This window comes from Chanodichthys erythropterus, chromosome 3, assembly GCF_024489055.1.
Source record: "Chanodichthys erythropterus isolate Z2021 chromosome 3, ASM2448905v1, whole genome shotgun sequence".
In the NCBI taxonomy this organism is placed as follows: Eukaryota; Metazoa; Chordata; class Actinopteri; order Cypriniformes; family Xenocyprididae; genus Chanodichthys; species Chanodichthys erythropterus.
In genome coordinates, this window is record NC_090223.1 from 28,229,976 (window position 1) to 28,252,991 (window position 23,016).

Here is a 23,016-nt window from a genome sequence, read left to right on the forward strand (position 1 = left end):
GGCAAGTTACATTAAACTTTATGCTTATGTATTTATTTTGAAGCTCTTCATATAAAGCATTCTTGTGTTTAGGGTAACTTAGGCTGTGCACTTCTCCCGCAGCAAGTCACTCTGTTCTCTGTTATTCTTCAGGTGCATTTTGTCCATTGAAATGCTTTTTTCACTACATAAAATGACTGGCAGATGTTATCTGTTCACAGTGCACAGATGTGATTAATCGTTTAATCATTTCCCCAAATTATCAGAACTAAATACTAATCAGTACTTGATACATTTGAGATAATTCTTAAAAAAATGGTGGGCCAGTTTTCTCTCCTCTTCAACTTTCTCTTGAGTCCGGTATGAGTCATATTGTTTCTGTTCCCGGTGTGTCTGGTGACCGATAGAAAGACCCTTGCATGAAACAACCAGCAGTTTTCCAAGGGCATCAATGAAGAACTCTGGAATAAAAAAATACATGGAAAAAAACGGATGGATGGAGATGAGAAGAAAAGGAAGAATTAAATGTGCTAGGAATCAATCAATGAAGATGTTTTACTAAGGTAAAATTTAGAATGCTTACCGGTGTGTCCAACTCTTTTAAGGAATGGGTCAAAGCCAATTTTTTGCACCGCTTCAGTCCTCCCCAAGAAAAAATTTGTGACGCCATCCACAAAAAAGCATCCGTTATAGCCTGAAAGTGGCTGATGAAACCCTCCTTTAATACGCCTTAGACAGCCACCTTCTTTTTCGGTTCCCTCATCATACTCAAGAATGAACTGGAACTGGTCACCTGAGACCTCACCACCAATCTAACCAGAGAAAAAGAGCTTGTTTAACAAAGCCGTTTTGCTCCAAGACTTTTCACCCCCCTAAAGAATATCCTTTCATACTTACAACATCTAGATCTGGAATCGCTTCCATAATCTCCACAAAACTCTCGATCCGTGTCTCCTTCAAGAACTCAAAGTCATCGTCGACCCACAGAAAGTATTTAGTTGTGAGTTGGGATAGTGCCAGATTTCTGCCTGCAAACCAGCCCTGAGGAACCAAATAATCATCAGCAGTGATTAGTTTCCAGGTAATCTACTCTTGTGTGACATACAGCATTAGATCAATTGAAGTGGTAGGGAAAAAGTGTGTACCTGTGCCGGAGGCATGATGTAGTGCTCTATGTTGTTTCCAGACACATCCTCAGGTTTCAGGCTGTCATCTGCAACAATGATCTTGATATTTGGGTAAAACTCTCGGATACTCTCGATGAGGACTTTCAGCTCCTTATACCTCAGAAATGTGTTGGTAATTATGGTCACTTGTGAGTTGATATCTGAATGGCAAGAGAGAGAAATAGGTGCATTTCATTAGCAGGTTTTACAAACTTTACAGATGTTTAGGTATATTAAATATAACACATTTTGTTATAACAAGGATATCTGATGCCATGTCACTGTTTTGTAGTGTTTTAATTAGTGTGTTGTGGTCTTACCTTTTCCGGGGTCATAAAGAACAGGAACGGTTGGTCTCCTAATCATGATGGGAAACATGGCCTCATGGTCCTCAAAAGAGAAATGAACTAAGGAAAGAAGACATTTATTGTAATTTGGCCATGTTCACACAGCAACAGAATATAATTATTGATTACTTAATAAGAAACTTCCTCAGTCTTAAATTTGTCATTTCTGGTGGATTAGTTAATCTGCTTTCCATATTAGTTAATGGTAGTAGCTGAAGTATTAATGTAGTACTACTCATTTTTCCTGCATTATTTACTTATCTATTAATGATGTATCATAAAGGCTGGTTTATACTTTTATGTCGAAACCTACGCCGGAGCCTCGGCGCCGTAGGCTATGCGTCTGTTTTCATTTATACTTCTGCATTATTGTCCACGTCGACATGCATGCAGGCCACTAGTAGGCAGTGTCCGCAGCAGGCCCGGCGTCAAGGGGGGGCTTGGGGGGGGCTTAGCCCACCGTGCAATGATCTCAAGCCCCCCCTTTCCCAAGCCTGGCAGGAGAGAACATAAAAACATAATTAAATAAGTACACTGTGACATAAAATGTGATTTGTAATTTCAATTAAAAACAAAAAACAAAATGTTATTCATTTTAAATTGAATCGAGTTTTAATCATACCATAACCACTAAAAAAATATCAGGCAAAAATATGACATGAATGTAGGACTGAAGGGGCTCGCACACCGGACGTGAAGCTCAGCGCCGCGACACGTCTTTAAAATTTGAACGCATTGTTTTCTATGAGTGTTTTCTATCATCGACATTCGGCGCCTGTCCGCGGCGCCCAGCTATGACTCAGAAAACAATAGAAAACATTGTATTTGAATTTGAAAGACTTATCGCGGCGCTGAGCTTCACATCTGGCGTGCGAGCCCCTTGATGGTTGGCGGAGATTTGTCTCCTAGCAGCTACGACTCTACTGAGAAGTAAAGAGAGTATGCGCCAGAGACTCCAGCTGTTCTAGCAGGTAGGTGTTATATTTTATTTATTATAGAATGCGTTTATAACGTTTGTTTATAACGTCATCTTATTTTAATCCTGACTTTTAAAAAAATGTTTGTGTAAAGTTTGAACCAGTTCTGATGGCGTCGTCAATCATAATACATTTTTCTTCTTTGCGAATAGTGACATAATTAGTAATACTAATCACTTTGTTTTATAGGCAGAATTAAATTATATCGATACCAAATGCCCACTGACACTCATGCTATGTGCCCCCCGGGCAGAAGGGGTAGCCCGCCCTGCTAAAATGTCCTGGCGCCAGGACTGGTCCGCGGTCATGTTGAGTATCAAGGCAAAAGCCGAAGAAGAAGCAGCTTGTCATGTATGTTGTCAGAGAAGCTTACAAATAGAAATGGCAGAGAAGCAGCAAACAGAGCATATTTCATTCTTATGGTAGTTGAAAACACTCGCTCTTGTCTTATTGCTCAGTGCCAGTTCCCTTTCAAGGGAACTCGCGTTGCGTCGAGAAATTGACGCTGTGGGAACGCAACGCGTTATGTCGTCATGAAGCACGTGTGAAATCCGTCCAATGGAGTGACGAGACGTCACAGGCGGGTGACGTCACGACCAGGAAACTATAAAGCACGCTCAAACAAAGCAACGCTAGCTTCTGTGTCTTCAGTAGCGCTTTGTGTGACTTGTCTGTCTTATTTGGTGTTGTTTGTGACTTATATATATCTATATATTCACTATTATGGCGGAAAAGCAATTTAGATCGTGTGTGCATCCCTGCCCTCGCTACATCACGAGTGGGGACACACACAATCTTTGTGTTGCTTGTTTGGGAGCGGAGCATGCACGGTCAGCACTCGAGGGTGCTGGCTGTGAGCACTGTGAGATGCTTCCTTTACGGACGCTCCGCTCCCGCCTGGCGCTCTTTGATGAGGGCGCTCAGGCTCGCGTTCCCCAGGGTTCGGGTCCCGCTGCTGCCGAGGCACAGCGGCGTTCTCTATCCTGGGGCTCGCAAATGGATCTATCAGAGGGGTTTGAGACGGGCCCAGCCTTATCTCAGCCCTCACCTGATAGATCCAGTGCTTTTTCTCAGTGTCTGGAAGCACGCTCTGCGGTTCCTTCCACACTGGGTCAAGCACCGATGCTCAATATGTCCAGTTCCGAGGAGCTGGATGTGGAGAGCATCGATACTATTGAGAGTGAGGACTCGCCATCCCACTCGCCTGCTTTTGAGGAGTTGGTGGAGGTTGTGTCTCGCGCTGTTGCCAGATTAAACATCGACTGGCCAGCAGAGAAGCAGGACGTTCGTCCTAAAAGCAAATTGGATGAACGTTTTCTGCCCTCTAGAGCGCAACCTCCGCGTCGGGGTCTCCCGTTTTTTCCAGATCTCCACACCGAGGTGGCGAGATCTTGGAATAAACCAGCCTCATATCGGGTGCATAGTGCTCAGACCACGCACTATGCATCGATCGTGGGGCTTAAAGAGCACGGTTATGGGGCGATGCCAAAAGTGGAGGAGACGCTCGCGAGCTATCTCTCTCCACAGTCGGCGTCGTCCCTAAAGACCCCGACGCTGCCCACTAAGCCAGTAAGAGTCACCTCTGGTTTAGTGGGCAAAGCTTATTCGGCTTCTGGTCAGGCGGCAGCATGCCTTCACACTATGGGTGTGCTGCAGGCCTATCAGGCTGAATTATTAGGTGATATTGATGAGGGCGGGGGAATCACTCCCGACGTAGTCGATGAGCTACGTCGGGCTTCAGACCTTTCTCTCCGTGCCACCAAGGAGACGGCCAGATCCGTGGGTCGTGCTATGGCAGCACTGGTGGCTACGGAGAGGCACTTATGGTTGAATTTGAGTTCTATTAAGGACAAAGATAAGAACTTCCTTATGGACGCCCCGCTTGCGCCCCTGGCCTCTTCGGCGATGCTGTTAACACGGTCGTCGAGAGGTTTCAGGAAGCCAATAAGCAGGCGGCGGCGTTCCAGAAACTCCTCCCCCGTCGCTCTTTCACCCCTGGGGCTGTTCCACAACACCAGCAGCCCCAGTCATCAAAAGCCAGCTCCTCACAGCAACACCGTGCCAATCAAAAGCGGAGCGTTTCTACCCGTACCCCTCCTCAGAGATTCGGGGGTCGGGAGGGCGCTCACAGCCGCAGCCTTCAAGGGGTAAGACGGATCTGAGGAACGTCATTATCGCCAAGAAGGCTGCAGCGAAGAAGTCCTGACGCTGTGAGTGTCAGGGCTCAAATGAGGGCAGCCCCCGCTGGAGAGAAGTGGCGCACACCTCAGTATACGGTGCCCAGTTCTCTTCAGTGCCCTCAGGGGGCCGTTCTGCCAACCCTGCCACCTCGTGTGCTTCAGGGCGCGGTGGTCCCCAGCGAGCAAACACCCAGGTGTCCGCCCGGAAACGTAGCGGCCCTGGGGCGCTCGCCCCTCTAAGGAGGGTCTCCGAACAGTCAGCTCGGTTGCCCCCTGCTGGTGCGCCGCTTCAGGGCACCGTTTTGGCTGTTCAAATTACACCAGAGGCCAGTCTCGAGAGACTGGTTCCCTTAGTAGAATATCTGACAGCATGGAGGCTACTGCCAAATATTTCTCAATGGGTCCTGCGTACAGTCGAAAAGGGGTATACTATTCAGTTCGGGTCTCGCCCACCCAGGTTCGCGGGGGTCCTGCCCACTGTGGTGGGCCCCGAGCAGGCTCTGGTTATGGAACAGGAGGTAAAAACTCTGTTGGAGAAGGAAGCCATAGAGCATGTACTTCCTCTCGACAGAGAAAACGGTTTTTACAGCCGTTATTTTATCGTTCCGAAGAAGGATGGGGGGTTGCGTCCCATTTTGGATCTGCGTCTGCTGAACCAGTCAGTTATGAAGCTCAAATTCAAAATGTTAACGTTGAGACAAATCGTGTCACAAATCAGGTCCGAGGACTGGTTTGTCACGATCGATCTCAAGGACGCGTATTTCCACATCTCCATCCTTCCGCATCACAGGAAGTTCCTGAGGTTCGCTTTTGGGGGCAAAGTTTACCAGTATCGGGTTCTTCCGTTCGGCCTAGCGTTATCACCCCGCACTTTCACCAAATGCATGGATGCAGCCTTGGCGCCACTGCGTTTACAGGGCATTCGCATTCTCAATTACATCGACGATTGGCTAATATTAGCTCAATCGCAACAACTTGCGGTTCGGCATCGAGATGTCGTTCTCGCCCACATGAGAAGGTTGGGGTTAAGGTTGAATGCCAAGAAGAGTGTTCTTTCTCCAGCTCAGAGAACCACTTTTCTGGGCGTGGTTTGGGACTCTGTTGTGATGCAGGCGCGTCTTTCACCTGCTCGCATAGATTCAATCCTTTCTACCGTAAACCGGATAAGGCTAGGCCAGTCACTCACTGTGAAACAATTTCAGAGACTGTTGGGTTTAATGGCAGCAGCGTCCAACGTGATTCCCTTTGGCCTGCTGTACATGAGACCCCTGCAGTGGTGGCTCAGGACCAGGGGGTTTTCTCCAAGGGGAAATCCATTTCGCATGATCAAGGTCACGCGGCGATGCCTACGTGCCCTCGACATGTGGAAGAAACCTTGGTTTTTATCCCAAGGCCCGGTATTGGGAGCTCCTTGTCGTCGCAAGATGCTAACGACAGATGCCTCCCTCACGGGTTGGGGGCGATCCTAGACGGACGCCCAACTCAGGGTCTGTGGAGCGAACATCATCTCTCCTGGCACATCAACTGCCTGGAGATGATGGCTGTCTTCTTGGCTCTCAGAGTCTTTCTCCCAGATCTCAGGGGCCACCATGTTCTTGTCCGGTCGGACAACACATCGGTGGTTGCCTATATAAATCACCAGGGAGGTTTGCGTTCGCGTCCGCTTTACAAACTGGCGCACCAAATCCTCCTGTGGTCCCAGGGGAAGTTGCTGTCGCTTCGTGCAGCATACATCCCCGGGGTTCAAAACATAGGAGCAGACGTCCTGTCGAGGCAGGGGCTGAGGCCCGGGGAATGGAGGCTCCACCCCGAGGTGGTGGAGCAAATATGGGGGATGTTTGGCCGGGCTCAGGTGGATCTGTTTGCATCTCGAGAGACGTCTCACTGTCCACTCTGGTTCTCCCTCACCCATCCAGCTCCTCTCGGACTGGATGCTATGGTGCAGACATGGCCGAGGCTTCGTCTGTACGCTTTTCCTCCGATTGCTCTGCTCCCGGGAGTCTTAGAGAGAATTCGCCGGGACCAAGTCCGGCTCGTCTTGATAGCCCCGCGGTGGCCGGGCAGAGTTTGGTTTTCGGACCTAGTATCTCTCCTAGACGGCTCTCCCTGGGAGATTCCAGTCAGGAGGGATCTTCTGTCTCAGGCGGAGGGCTCAATATTTCACCCTCGCCCGGAACTTTGGAACCTGTGGGCTTGGCCTCTGAGGGGACCCAGCTCATAGACTCTGGTCTCTCAGCCGAGGTTGTGGGTACCATCCTTCACTCTAGGGCTCCCTCCACGAGGAAGCTGTATGCTTTTAAATGGAAGCTGTTTTCTACTTGGTGCAGTGTTCGTCAGTTGGATCCTTTAAACTGTTCGGTTGGGGCAGTGTTGGAATTTCTGCAGGAGAGGTTCACTGCAGGGTTATCTCCGTCCACCTTAAAAGTCTATGTGGCGGCTATTGCGGCTTACCACACACCTTTGGCTGGTGGCTCTCTGGGGAGAGACCCTCTTGTCACTCGCTTCCTTCGTGGCACACTGAGGCTGAGGCCTGCGGTACGCACGAGGGTACCGGCTTGGGATTTGGCTGTGGTGCTCCAGGGCCTTTCCTTAGCTCCCTTTGAACCCATTGAGGAGGTTCCTGTTAAGTTCTTGACCTTCAAGACTCTGTTCCTTCTTGCTATCTCCTCTCTTAAAAGAATAGGAGATTTGCAAGCTCTTTCGGTTGCCCCGTCGTGCTTGGAATTTGCACCCGGTATGGTGAAGGCTTTCCTTCATCCCAGACCTGGTTATGTTCCTAAGGTCCCCACCAATGTGGTGAGGCCCATAGTACTGCAAGCCTTCTGTCCTCCTCCCTTCAGGGATTCAGACCAGGAACGCCTTAATCTGCTTTGCCCAGTTCGGGCGTTGGATGCTTATGTCCACAGAGCTGCCCTGTGGCGTAAGTCGGAACAGTTGTTCATTTGTTTCGGGTCCCCTAAAAAAGGGGCCCCGGTATCTAAGCAGAGGATGAGTAAGTGGATAGTTGAGGCTATCTCACTTGCTTACGAGTCGGCCGGACTGCCATCTCCTTTGGCAGTTCGAGCCCACTCCACTAGGAGTATGGCGGCCTCTAAAGCTCTGCTCTTCGGAGCATCTTTGCAAGATGTTTGTGATGCGGCAGGCTGGTCCTCACCGCATACATTCATGAGGTTCTATGACCTTGATCTGAGCTCCACTCCTGGGGCCAGGGTTCTGTCTGGTGTTGACGAGTCACACTAGACAGGCATTGGTCATTATGGCGGCGTGGGTATTAACGTTCCCACAGCGTCAATTTCTCGACGCAACGCGAGTTCCCTTGAAAGGGAACGTCTCGGTTACGTCTGTAACCTTAGTTCCCTGAAGAGGGAACGAGACGTTGCGTCGTCCTGCCATACTTCCTGCATGCTTGTCAAGCGACTACTTCAGACACTTTAAGCTAGCGTTGCTTTGTTTGAGCGTGCTTTATAGTTTCCTGGTCGTGACGTCACCCGCCTGTGACGTCTCGTCACTCCATTGGACGGATTTCACACGTGCTTCATGACGACATAACGCGTTGCGTTCCCACAGCGTCAATTTCTCGACGCAACGTCTCGTTCCCTCTTCAGGGAACTAAGGTTACAGACGTAACCGAGACGTTTTTTGACCCGTGGGAGGGGTTCTAGCAGACCAATCACAGCGCTTGCAGTCCGTGTAGAATTGAAGTGTTGTTACATTTTTGAAGAGGTGCACGTCAGGCTACGCATGGTAGAAACAGCCTATGCCATAGCTACGGCATACACTCGGCGCAGAAGTATAAATCAGCCTTAACTCTAAAGTGTGTCCATTAATCTTCTTATCAACACTGTGTGCTTGAGCAACACACTTTACATACTGTAAGAGTCTCTTCTGTGCATTTATATACAGATAGCCCTTACCCATGTCAATTGTATAAATGTGATAGATGGTACTGGTGTATGTCACTCTAGACAGCAGATCATTGAGTTGAATGAGGTTGCTGGATGAGATGTTTAGTTCACTCTGACCCTGTCCATCCACCTGCTGTCCATCCAAAACATTCTCCACTGAAAGCACTCCACTCTTCACAATCAAAGACACCTGCAGACAACAGTGTGTTTAAAGGATTAATTCACTTCAGAATTATAATTCTTCTTTCAGTCGAAAAAGAAATTAAGGTTTTTGAGGAAAATATTCCAGAATTTTTCTCCTAATAGTGGACTTCAGTGGCTACCAAGGGGTTGAAGGTCCAAACTGCAGTTTCAGTGCAGCTTCAAAGGGCTCCACACGATCCCAGGCGAGGAATAAGGGTCATATCTAGCGAAACATTTAAAAAAAAAAACATGCACATGCTCATTAAATCTGCCTATAGAGTACATCACGCATGACCTTTCCAATGTGATTATGTAATGTGTGGCGCATTGCAGAGCTAGTGCAGGGGGGTGGTTAGAAAATGACAGATTTTTTTGCTAGATAAGACTCTTATTCCTAGGCTGGGATCACGTAGAGTCCTTTGAAGCTACATTTGGTAGCAGGTCCACTGTATGGAAAAAATCCTGGAATGTTTTCCTCAAAAAACAGGATTCTAAAGTGCATGCATACTGAATAAATACCTCATACTAGGCATTTGAAAGTTTTACTTATGGAAAAAAAATCACAAAGGGCATTGTTTGATCAAGGTTAAACTAACCTTGTACACCTCCCTCTTTTTTGTTGTTACCCTTCTTTTTTGTGTTTGAAGAGCGAGACCTGAAATTATGATAGAAAAACAATTCACTTATTAAATCAAAGAAAAAAATACAAGGAACGAATCATCTCGGTTATGTATGTAACCCTCGTTCCCTGAAGGAGGGAACGGAGACGTACGTCAGTAGTGACTGACAAATTGGGATATCGCCAGAGAGCCCTATCAGCTTCGAATGAAACTAAAACAAGCCAGTGGAATTGCTGTACGATATTTGCATAATACGCACTGCCCCCGCAAGGCGGGTATAAATAGGGAAGCAGATGCACTCTGTTTTTCAACCTTGAGTCTGCATTACAGCGAAGGCACAGGAACTGTGGCGAACAAGGGTTACATACGTAACCGAGACGTTCCCTTTCAGTCGGTCACGTTCAACATACTTCAGTAGTGACTGACATATTGGGATCCCAAATAAAATGCCATAGTTACTGACCCCTTCCAGTGAATAGCGTAAGCTCCAGCTACCCGGCGCACATGGGGGGCAGAGAAGAGGGTGAGCTTACACTGAGAGAGTCTACTGCTGTTCCGTAAGACCCACTACATTAAGACTTAGACTACACTGGGGAAGTGAACCCATAGGAGTTAACCACCTACGCTTTGGGACTGATAAGCCTTTCCCTTTTGCTGGCCTCTGTAACAGACAAAGAGATGATCTGAGGTCCAAAAGCTTTGTGTTCTAACCACGTAAAGGTGCAGAGCATGGACGAGGCAGAGCAAAGCCAGGGCTGGGTCTGCCTCCTCCGAATATAGCGCTTGAAGGTTCACTAACTGATCTCTGAAAGGATTGGTAGGAACCTTGGGCACGTATCCAGGCCAGGGTCTCAGGATAACATGAGAGTCAGTGGGCCCGAATTCCAGGCACAATTCGTCGACTGAAAATGCGTGCAGGTCCCCTACCCTCTTAACCGAGGCCAATGCAACCAGGACCATGGTCTTAAGTGACAATGTTTTTAACTCCACTGACTGCAAAGGCTCGAAGGGATGACCCCGGAGAGATGTAAGTACCAGGGAGAGATCCCAAGAGGGTATAGTGGAAGGGCAAGGAACCCTCCGCCCATTCAGGCACCTGACGATCAGGTCGTGCTTCTCCAAAGACTTACCATCAACTGCATAGTGATGTGCGGCAATATACACCTTGAGGGTGGAGGGAGACCGCCTTCCCTCCAAGCCCTCTTGCAGGAAGGAAAGCACAGACCTGACCGAACATGATCGGGGGTCCTCTCCTCCAGGGGAGGGAGCGATGAGGGCATTGTCTCCAAAAGAACTGTCTACTTCTGCTCCAGGTCAGCCGTTTCAGGACCGCTTCTCGCTAACCACCTGGCTTGGCTGCAGACTGAGAGGGGTGGGTTTAAGGCCAGCTTGTGAGATGAGAGCATTGAGAAAGCGCACTTTGATGTCAACTCGCACCTCTGCAAGGCTAGCCAGGGGTGTTTCTGGACCACCATGGTGGACATCGCCTGGCCAGGAGCCTGCGTTGTGACTTGCATCATGTGTAGCTCAACCCCGACTCCGAACTACCCAAAACCCAAATGCAATGAGTGCTTTGGCCTTCCACAGACTCAATGGGGGGCAGAGGTGGTGTGCCCGTAGCACTGCCACCCCACCATCAAGGGTAGTGAGAGAGGAAAATTTTTTAATGCAGATTATGGCCCCTTTGGCGTTCCATATTTGGCACTAAAAGACTTCCATACTGCCAAGTTTTTCATGCACATCCGGGCTAAAGACAGGGGGCGGGGCAAGGCAAGTATGTGTCACACTACACCTCCAGGGGCCCGGCAAAGCATGGTCGTCAACTCTGAATCTGATTCAGAATGAGCACACATCACAACTGTGGGATACTCAGCCTGGGGATAGGATACATCAGTGAGGATAGGAAACAACCGCCTCCAGAAACGACAGAATGACATCTTGAAAAAGAAGCAGGGTCCGTCTGTGAAGCTCTTTTAGAAGACGGAAAGAGACAGCTCTTTGTGTTGTGCTGAAGCATACAGGGGATCAGCCACGATGTGACTGCAGGTACATGCACAGAGGAACCGGCCCAAATCGCAAACCAACAGGGCAGAAAACAATGCTGTGAAAACAGTAGTTGAGAGCTGTATAAATAGCTCATGAAAGCTCGCTCTTTGAAAGCTCGCAGCTTCGCTGTAGGGTGCCTTAACACCAGCACGACAAAAGTTTTGGGGCTTGAGAAGTTCACTCTCAGTCGATAGCAGGAATACAACAGGTTTTCTCCGAAGCGAAAGACAGAGATCTGCATCTGTTTCCCTATTTATACCCAGCTGGCAGGGGCTCTCTGGTGATATCCCAATTCGTCTGTCACTACTGACATACGTCGAAAGTGACTAACTGAAAGAGAACTTACGTAAGTTACTGCTAAGCAACATGTTTGGTGAGGTTGTGCCCAGTTAAAAAACTTTCCTAAACAGGATTCAGTTGACAGGAAAAATATACCTGGTATTAAATTTTTCTGCAGAGGAGCTACCCTGAAACCAGTAGGATACTGGAGTGGGCAGTTGGCTTTGGCAATAAGAATTTTTGCATTTGTCTTCATCCTAAGAAAAACACAAGAATACCACTATAATGAGTTTATATACCAAAATACTATGGAAGTCCATGGCTACTGTCAACTGTCTGGTTACCAACATTCTAAAAACATCTTTTGTTTTCAAAAGAAGAAAGAAACTTATACAGGTATGAAACAACTTATTGTATTGTAATGATGACAGAATTTTAAAGGGATGCACCGATATATAAATTTTGGCTAATACCAATAAGCTTGTATTGGTATTAAGCTTGTATCGAAGCTTGTATATATATATAAAAAAAGAAACATCTCACAGTAAAGCATTGTATCGGAGCTTTATTCGTTTTGCCATAACCACATGACCGGTGATGTCCAAAGCTTTGTTTTCACACACAACCACGTGACTGCTTCGTATTCTGATTCACATAACGTGAACCCCTGCGCATATGTGAAGTGTCATTTTTTGCTTTTTAGTAAAGGAATATGCCATAATACGAATGTATATTTATATGTGTTCAGTTTGTATTTATTCCCAGTTCATACTTCATTCTATGACAACTTTGATAATATTTGCCAAAGCTTGCCTATTCCTTGGTATTTTTAAGATGGCCTCTCAAAGTTGTCTGGAAGCTTGTAGAGTGAGTTTGAGCAAAATTGCTGTCTTTTAGGTCAATTTATTGGCATAGCCAAAAGTTTGTTTGTCTGTATAACTTTTGAACAGTTTTTATTTTATTTATTTATTTATTTATTTTTGTACATTTTGGACTTTCACTGTAAAACCTTTATTTTGGCTCCACTTGGAATAAACACTGAACTCTCGGTTTTATCACCACGCAATGTCATTTTTACGCCTCCATCTGCCGGTACATTCAGAGCAGTTGTGGTGCTGCTGCTGTTCAAAACATCTTTGGGTCCCTTCTTGTTGCAGTTGGCACACCACTTTCTTTGTTACAGAGCCTTATTACAAAAACCAAAGTTTCACCATTAAAAGCCATGTCCCTAGTACTTCAACAAAAATCAAACATATACAGTACAGTATCCTAGTCAGTCCCTCCAGAAAAACGCGATTATGCGATCGCCTGATTTCATGCATAATCAGCCAAAGTCCGCATATTTATGCAGGGGTCGCATTTTTTCAAATACGCCGCACTTTCGCCGCATAAATTGCCGATTTCAGCAAGCAAAATATATGCGGGGCTAGCATGATTTCATAATCCCTGCATTTTCGTTGCAAAAAAGTCACATATATCTTAGCAGAAAGTTGAAAAATGTTGCGTTTACTTCACACTAGTAAAGCGCCATTATTTTCCCCCTATTGCCATGGGAACCTTGTGAAGTGACGTAATTACGCGACGTGAACATCATCTGCAAACCATGAAACCACGATGAAGCACACAAATCATTCTCATTTGCCAATAAAAATAAGCGCAAAAGACCGCGCAAAGCAGTTTCCCGGTGTGTTACATGACAGTGGGGGCAAAATATTTTGCACTCCGTGCAACTCAGTGTTGACACTGGAAAACCACTGTCACTTTGCCACCGCCAAGGATGGTTAAAGCAGCAGCGGAAGCAGGCAGGAAGAAGCACACATTTTTAAAAATATTTTATTTATTCATTTTTATAGAAGTTGTTGGATATTAATAATAATACGTTTATTTTATATAGCGCATTTCTACAAACTCATATTCCTTTTGTAAAGCTACAGAACTTGTTTGACTCAATGTTAAGTTTGAGCCATGTGTTAATTAAGGTCTGAAATAAAACAGAATGAGAACTTAAATATTCTGTGATTTAGTATGCTTATTGTGGGACTACCTTCAGACTTCTAGTAGTTCCATAATTCCAGAAGTGAAATTTACAGAAGAGAGATTTACACCTCTCTCAAACTCCTCTGCAAGCTCCATCTGCGGGCCCCATGATCACCACAAGCGGCGCCGGATCCACCAGGTGATGATGCCAGCTCCTCTCCCCTCGAGAAGAGGGCCAAACAAGAGCAGAGCCTCTTCATAGGCAGATGCTCACAATTCACACAGACAGAGCCCTCAAGCACTGTCCGCGCATGCTCTTCCCCAGACAGAAAACGCACAGATTGTGTGTATCACCTGGTGTCAGAAACCTGGGACGGGGATCAGCACACTTTCTGAAACGCTTATCAGACATAATCAAAAGATCTTACCAGATTGAAGTAACTGCAAACAGACAGAACAGTCCCTGAAGATGATGACATACTGACTGTTTCTCTAGGTGCTCCTTTTATACTTCCGGTCGCATCTTTAATGACGTCATAAGATGTTGCCGGCCAATAGGATTGGTAAGCTTGGATAATTGTTTCAGGCAACGGTTCGCGTGATGGCGTTCCCCATAGCATTTCAAACGCAGAGTTGAGACTTTACTACCTCGTTAATTGTTAACCAAACGCATAATCCTATATGAGCTAAATCAGATATAAACACAAACTAAACATAACATTAAAATTTACATTTACACAAAAAAGGACTTGATGAACTTATAGTCATGAAGGTGTAACTCTGTTATGGATGCATTCTTTCTCGCACTAAAATGGTCAAACTAAGAATTCACAGCATTCTTTTACAGTAATGTTTTCATTATAATTTTATGTCGCTTTTATGACAGACTTGCGCTGCACATTGCACTTATTTTCCTTTTCAAAGTGATTCCAATTATATTTCAAGCAATTCAAAACCATCATGGTGAACAGTGGTGCATCTGAAGCATCTCAGCTGAAAGAAAAAAATAATTATTTATCTGCTATATTATATCGGCCAATAAATTGGGTCAATAATGATAACATTAAAAAATGATCATATTTCGACCAACAACGGTTTGGTTGCCAATATATCGTGCATCCCTATAATTTTAATTTTTGTGTGAACTATCCTTTTTAAGGACTGTGGGTGAAATATAGGGAATTCAACCTGAGTTGGTGTTGACTGAACTCCTTTGCTCTTCGTTCAAGGATGTCATCTAGTTCATCTTTTGGAACAAATTGCTCGATGAGTTCACGCGGTGTTATACTATAAACATGACAAAAAGACCCCAAGTTAGGTAGACCATCTAAACTGGAGCTACTTACAGTAATATTAACAAGGAAAATTTGAAAATTTGCTTTGAGAATGTGTCTTGCTCATGGCTGGCACTGTTGAACAGAATAAAGTCAACAGATGTAGTCACTTTGCTATAGATTTGTTGACTTTGACCACATTTATGTCCCAGGGTTTTGTTTTTTGTGCATTATTTCCAATCAAACTGCCATTTCATAAAATGCAAATAGTGTGAATATAATGTTTAATTGTATTTAGTATACATAAAATGCAATGAATTTAGTGAGATTAAATGATGCTTAATAATGCAATGAAATTAATGAGGTTTGGCCATTTTATTTCAAAAACAAATAATAATTTGAGATCTTAAAGAAAAAGAATGACAAAATAGACATTAGTAGTAGTGCATGTGCAGTACAGGCTAATCAAATAAAAGTAAGATTGTGAAAACTAGTTATGTTTTAAGGAAGTTTGTTCTCGTGGCCGAAAGTGCCAGCAGTTGAAGAAATACCCTGTTACTAAAAACCACCATCTATAAACCACTGTTACTCTGAAATCATTGTAAATCATACTGAGAATTTTCTAAATAAAATGAAATCAATCATCTCATTAAGTCTGACTTCATGTGCCAAGGTTTATGGGTCCAAACATTCTAACAGATGCCAAAAGCAAACAACGAACGGTGCTATTAGACACTCGTGTTGTGCTGTAATACTACTGAAATATCATGACCCTGAAATCTGAGATGTCTAAACAGTGATTCATCTTTTATAAATCATCAAAATATTGGTGTCTGTGACTATAATGTACAACTTAGCTTGAATGTATATGAATAAATAGTGCTCATAAACGGCTGTTGAGATAGTATTCTCGACTGAAACAAGTTGAGGCTTGGACCCGGGAACAGTGTTCATTATGTCACGACTTAAAGTGGAAGTGAATGCAGACTGAGAGAAGAAAAGGACATACACGTTTTGGGATGCTAGTATGTTTTTCATGACTTTCAACACTCCACTTTGTAATAAGCAAATGGTCAGTGTAGTACCAAGCAGGATGTAGAATTTGTACTTCATAATCAGGATGATCTGAAAGAACAGTTACACAGCATTAACAGTTACACTGGAAATCTCACACTTCTGTATAGGAATTTCACAACACTTTAATGAACACTAAAAAACACAAATAGAATGTGAGGCTTGCAATGACATGCAAGTGAGTAAATGATTTAAATTTTAGTGTTATAGCTGACATGGTGGACACACACTCAAAAGGTGGGTAGTACTTTGTTACATTTACTTGAGTAGTTTTCTGGAAAATTTGTACTTTTTAGACTAGATTTAAACGTGGGTAGCCTACTTTTAGTTTAACTTGAGTACATTTTTAATGAAAAATCTGTAGGCCTACTTTTACTTCGCTACATTGGGCGACGTTCCTCTCGTTACTTTATTTTAATGCAATACTGTACGTTACGAAAATGCGTAGTTTATTCCAAGCGTGCTGTCTCTTTTTTCATGAACGATGCCCCATTCATAAATCACTCTTTTGAGTCAATTCTGTTCAAAGACTTGATCAAACAAGTTGGTAAAACTGTATAAATTGGTTCGCGAATCAGTTTGAATGATTTGTTCAGTTCCCTGCAGAATCTTCTGAAGCAGTTTCTCACTCGGAGCATTGGATGAAGTGGCAGACGACCTCAAACACATCCTATTGTTTGCCAGTGATGAAGATCTTTATTAGTTGAACTGTGTATGCTGTCTGTGAACAATACCACACAGGTATCGATTTCAATTCATACAGCCAATAGCCAACATTTTACAACCAAGCAGATTATTACGCCACGATAACACAATTATGGAGGTAGAGTTGTAGCTCTCCAAATAAATATATTATGATTTTTGATTATGATTATGAAAAATAAATGTAAAGATATTCACCAAAAAAAAAAAAAAACGATCGTATGCACGAATGAAAAGAATGAGATCCACAAATATATGTTAGGAGTTTCACAAAAAAAATTAAATTCACAAATAAATAAAATGAGATTTGCTAATAAAAACACATTCACAAAAATGTTTTTATGTCACATGCACAACTCTGCATGCATTTATTTGTGAATAACCACCTGTACATTTGTGAATTGCTATCTATGCATTTGTGGATCGCTGCACGCATTTGTGGATTCTGTAACAAAAGGCTTGTTTGAAATGCGCCTAGCCTCGCCTTATGGCGTTATTTTACTGTCAAATGTCGAGAGCGCATTATTGTGACGCGAGAGCACATCAATGTAATGCGCGAGCGCAAATATGTCCGCTCGCGCACGGATTTCCTTTGCTCTCTCACAAAACTGGACGCGCACTCTCAAATATACAGTGCTCTCTTATGAACTGCCACTCCTCTCGCTCAGATATTGTGTGTGCGTGCTCAAACTGTGTCCTGTGTACTTGAGAATCTCTCCATGCTCTTGCAGAAATTAATTTGCTTCAAGATTAAAGGCTGTCAAAAGTTATCAACCAATCAGAAGAGATGACTGATCTATGAAAATGCTACGTGGAATCTTATTGGCTGAGAGTGAACTGTGCCTGGAATTCTTTCTACAAAAATGGATATTTAATTTCTTTGCAATTTAATAATATTCAATAATATTAATCAGAATGTAGGTCATATCTTAGAAATGGCTTAGAATGGGGCGCTTGGATGTTTTCTATATTAACAAGCTTGTTTGTCTAACTGCATCCCATTACAGATCAAACCCCACTGAACAATTTATCAAAAACCATCATATTAGCCAATATCATGGACCAAAACATTAAATTAAACATTCATTTAAAACAAAAGATTAAACAACTAATTTAATGTTATAAATCAGTATATTTAGAAATGTGTAAAATGTTATAAATTACCCTATTAAAATTTTTTTTTAATAATTTAAATGAATTCATTACAATATTGTTTGAAATTAATGAAGACGTTTCATCCAGTGTTTTTTAAACAAATCTATGAAAAAAAATTAATGATTCTGATACATCAAATACATTTTAACAGTCACTGGTCACCACCTACTGGCAGAATAGTGAAATAACATTAGTTTCAATGGTCATTTTCGGACTATAAATTGTTATTGCAATACTTGTGTTATTTAATGTTTGCAACACAGAAGTAGCAATAGTGTGTTGTTGAAAACACTTTGTGAAGCTGTTTAAAATATAGCTTATGTGACCACTGCTTTCAGCGGCAATGCAAAAGCAGGTTTAATTATTCCGGTATGATCGTAATTTCAAATTTAATAGACATAACCGAATCGTTGTTATTTAGGAATAAGATCGCATTCTTTTGATTAATTGTGCATACATAAGTATTTTTGTATGTCATGTTTTACCAAACCTCAAAAGAAATTCACTAGGTGGTATATTTGATCTCCAGATTTTATGTATTTAGGGAATGATGACTTGACCCTGATCTTGTTCTGTCTTAAATCAGAAGATATATATTTTTGGTAATAAGGTTTCATTAACATTATTTAACTGCATTAGTTAACATGAATGAACTAATAATGAACTGCACTTCTAGAGCATTTATTAATCTTTGTAAATGTTAATTTCAACATTTACTAATACATTATTAAAATCAAAAGTTGTATTTGTTAACATTAGTGAATGTGCTGTAAAGTAAACAACCAATAAACAGCTGTATTTTTAACGTTACAGTAATGTACTGTTTGACCTGTAATGTGATGCAGTTAGACTAGCTTACATTTGATTAATATTATTAAATTGTAAAGAAATTAAAAATCCATCTTTGTCGAAAGAATTCCAGGCGCAGTTCACTCTCAGCCAATAAGATTCCACGTAGCATTTTCATGGATTAGTCGTCTCTTCTGATTGGTTGATAACTTTTGACAGTGTTTAATCCAGAAGCAAATTAATTTCTGCAAGAGCATGGAGAGATTCTCAAGGACACATTTTGAGCACGCACACACAATATCTGAGCGAGAGGAGAGGCAGTTCATAATAGAGCACTGTATATTTGAGAGCACGCGTCCGTTTTGTGCGAGAGCAAAGGAAATCCGCGCGCGGGCGGACAGATTTGCGCTCGCGAATTACATTGATGTGCCCTCGCGTCACAATAATGCGCTTTTTATTTTACTGTCACATTTGACAGTAAAATAACACCATATTTCACCTGAAATGTCTCAAACAAGCCTATTATTACGGTTCATCTGAGTTTTCTTATGGATAGGAAGTTTACCAGTGATTATCTGGAGTTAAAAACGGACATTTCATAGTAGCTAATGTACAATAAAACTTCATGAAACTCATCAGTAATGGGTAGGTTAGCCTGTTCGTTTTGAAAATGAACGCCTTTGTGTAGACACAGTTAAGCAGTTTACACGCGCCTGCTGAAATATACATTTGATTGCATTTTGGAGAACAGACAGAAGAAGATCAGTCATTGTGCATTTGATCATTGTTTGTGTGATGTTCAGAGGTTATGAGCGTGAGCATATGTAAATAGTTTCTTCTTTCAGATGTAGCTGTCTACGTTGTTATTATTGTATAAAGCAAAAGACATGCAATTTGGGCTACAGATGTCAAGTCAAGTCACCTTTATTTATATAGCGCTTTTTACAATGTAGATTGTGTCAAAGCAGCTTTACATTGATAACTGGTACATTATTTTAGCTGCACAGCAGCTCTTAAAGAATAGCGTCAATGCAGGCAGATCAAAGCACTGTTCAATATCAAATGTCAAGATGCCATAAATAATGCTTGTCTCTTCTGTGTTTGTTGCAAAGATATCTAATTATGATAATTTCCATAATTTCGACCATCATTCGGACGGGGATTATTTTTGGAGTATATTCTTTATATTTCCATCATCGGGATAAAGGCTATGCATGAATTATGATCATACACAGATCCCCAGCTATAACACATCTACCTGACGCGAGCGGTGCGGCACGGCGCGATGCAGCAAATAAATAGAGGCATTATAATCATTATAAACAAACGGATATTACATTAGTGTCCATGTACATGCAGCTACTGTCTACAAGCGGCACGGTAAGAAACGACGAGTCAGTGGCTATAATACCACACTAGAACAATACCATGTATAATACTGTGATGAATGGAATTATTTGTTATATTTAAATAATTTGAATGTTTGATGTACACGCCCTTTAGTTTGCGTAAGTGGGTGTTCCTTAATGACATGAATGGGTGCAGGTGATGCGTGTTAAAGATTCTTTAAATAATTATTTCGAGGACTGCTGGTATTGAGCTCTTATGTGGGGAATGCTAAACTGCCGCTCGGGACAAATAGTGTCTCCGGCGGAGAAGATAGTAAGTTAGTGGGGGGTAAATGTGGTAGGCAGTCAGGGTGGAACTTCTGATTAGGAGAACTCCTGACTGAAGCCTTAAATAATTCTGCCCCAGGAACTGAGCTGAAGGACACTGAACCTGATGGACTGATTTCTATGTACTGAGTGACAAGTGACAAAAGTCTATGGTGTATCTTCCCTGCTGAGCTGAATTCATCGTCGTGCGATCCTCTCCTGGTTCATCAAGTAAAGGGGGGTAACGTTTTTATGACGTGTGCTGACTTTTAATCTTTAATAAAGAATTGTGTGTTTAATTGCCATCCAGGTGTTCTGTTCTCTGCCCTCTTATTCGTACGGTTGTTACAATACCAAATATGAGCCTGAATGAGCATCAGTGTACCAGTAGGTTACGAGCCTTGGCATCACTGCATGTGTATATATATATATATATAATAATAAAAAAAAATTATAAAAAAAAACTTAAGTTTGATTCATCTGAAACATTTGCGTGCAAGTATTTGACTGCTGGACATTTTTAAATGAAATGCATCTATAGGCTATGTAATTCAGTAACCTGTCACATTTAAAAAGTCTAGGCCTATATCTTCTCTATAAACAAGGGTAAGGTTGTAACTTTATAATTGTTTAAAATATTAATGGCCTGTTAATGTTTAATAGCTGGATCCGTCGATGTTTGATAAACTGGGAAATGATGTGACGTTATGTGATGACAGTTTCATCTATTTTGCAAATTTGCATGTTTATCACAAGGTTGCATCCAGTTAGATAAGTTAATAGCTAATTATTGAGGCTTTTCGTTCAATCTTAAATAATGTGACGCTTCCATAACGTATCTGTATCCAATATAGCTACCTTTGTTGTTCCCATAACAGAGAGATCTGTTTCTCTGGCATTTTTAAATGGCGCATAAAACATAATAGTTTGGCTTGACATACAGTCTAATGGTCTAACGAAATATACATTTTAAACCTCTTTTTACTGTACCATTTACTGTAGCGAAAGTGTGCTGTAATTGGTCAGCACCACGTGGCCGTTATCTGATTGGCTTGAGTTGTCGGTGGGTGGAGTCGACCTATTTGTGGATTTGTGTTCGGTAGTGACGCTAGAATTGTTTCAGAATCCACAAATGTGCAGGAAGCAATTCACAAATGTACATGTGGTGATTCGCAAATAAATGCAGGCAGAGTTGTACTTGACATATTTGTGAATATGTTTTTTATTAGCAAATCTCATTTTATTTATTTGTGAATTCAATTATTTTTTGTGAAACTCCTAACATTTATTTATTTTTATTTATTTATTTTTAAAAGAGGACAATGCACATTAATTAACACAAGAAACAAGTCTCTTATGTAAATGTGCCAGATTTAGCCATTCTGGCTAATTTTCATCTGCAGTCCCTGGCAGGTTGATGGTAAACACACACACAAAAGCAAAAAAATACATACAAGACCAAAAAACAAACAAAGAACCACTATTTATGAATACATATTTGATTATCCAATAACCACCCTTTTATCCTTTTAGAGAAAGAAGAAAGATATGTAATATTTCTTAGTTCTATGGGTATAGTATTCCAAGTATGTACTGCTCTATAAGAAAATACTGACTGCCCAAAAGCACTTCTTCTATGAGGTATTATACAGTCCCCTCTAGTAGTGGCTCTAGTAGATAAGTTAAAATTTTGTTTAATAAATTCATTAAGTGGAGGTGGGGCCATACCATGCAAAATTTTATACACAAGTAGGATATCTGCAAATTTAATCATATTTTCCCAACTTAAAAACCCATATTTAGTTAAAATTTTACAATGGTGATATGAATTAGACCTTTTGTCCAATATTTTCAAAGCCTGCTTATAGAGTCTTTCTAATGATTGCAGAGTAGTCCCACTTGTTTGTGTCCAACTGGTCAAACAGTAATTCATGTGTGATAAAATCATAACATTAATATATAACTTTGAAGCCTCAGTGGTTAAATTATTCCTAATATGTCTAAAATTTACCAAATTGAATTTAATTCTATTTCCAACTTTTTTAACTTGTTTTTTAAATGTGAGTTGTGAATCAAGTACTATACCTAAATATTTATACTCATGAACCACTGATAACCTTCTACCTGCTACTGTAACATCAGGGTCCGGATCTCTATTTGCAGACTTCGAAAAAAACATACATACAGTATATTTGTGGATCTCGTTCTATTCATTTGTGGATATGATTATTTTTTGTGAATATTTATACATTTATTTGTGGATCATAATCTATTTATTTGTAATTTTGCTACAATCCTACCCCCATAATCATTTCGTTACCTTTTTTATGGACATATATCTTAATTTATACATTAAATAAGCTATCATTATTCAGAGAGTATATGAAATGAACACCCGCCATACCACAGTGATTTGTGGTAGGTAAGCCTGTTCGTCTTGAAAATGAATGCCTTTGTGTAGACACAGTTAAGCAGTTTACACGCGCCTGCTGAAATATACATTTGATTGCATTTTGGAGAACAGACAGAAGAAGATCAGTCATTGTGCATTTGATCATTGTTTGTGTGATGTTCAGAGGTTATGAGCGTGAGCATATGTAAATAGTTTCTTCTTTCAGATGTAGCTGTCTACGTTGTTATTATTGTATAAAGCAAAAGACATGCAATTTGGGCTACAGATGTCAAGTCACCTTTATTTATATAGCGCT

General features: G+C 42.1%; 1 protein-coding gene across 1 annotated transcript in view; it reads right to left on the minus strand.

The window, feature by feature from the left end:
- Window positions 1-258: 258 nt before the first annotated feature.
- LOC137004294 (beta-1,4 N-acetylgalactosaminyltransferase 2-like) overlaps window positions 259-23,016 on the minus strand; it is a 29,357-nt gene continuing 6,599 nt past the window's right edge. Inside the window, exons 3-11 of the mRNA XM_067364490.1 lie at window positions 14,848-14,946; window positions 11,839-11,939; window positions 9,334-9,392; window positions 8,564-8,744; window positions 1,466-1,552; window positions 1,125-1,306; window positions 877-1,020; window positions 563-791; window positions 259-440 (exon numbers count right to left, since the gene is read on the minus strand). Coding sequence (XP_067220591.1) covers window positions 259-440; window positions 563-791; window positions 877-1,020; window positions 1,125-1,306; window positions 1,466-1,552; window positions 8,564-8,744; window positions 9,334-9,392; window positions 11,839-11,939; window positions 14,848-14,946 — 1,264 coding nt within the window. The remainder of the gene's footprint in view (window positions 441-562; window positions 792-876; window positions 1,021-1,124; window positions 1,307-1,465; window positions 1,553-8,563; window positions 8,745-9,333; window positions 9,393-11,838; window positions 11,940-14,847; window positions 14,947-23,016) is intronic.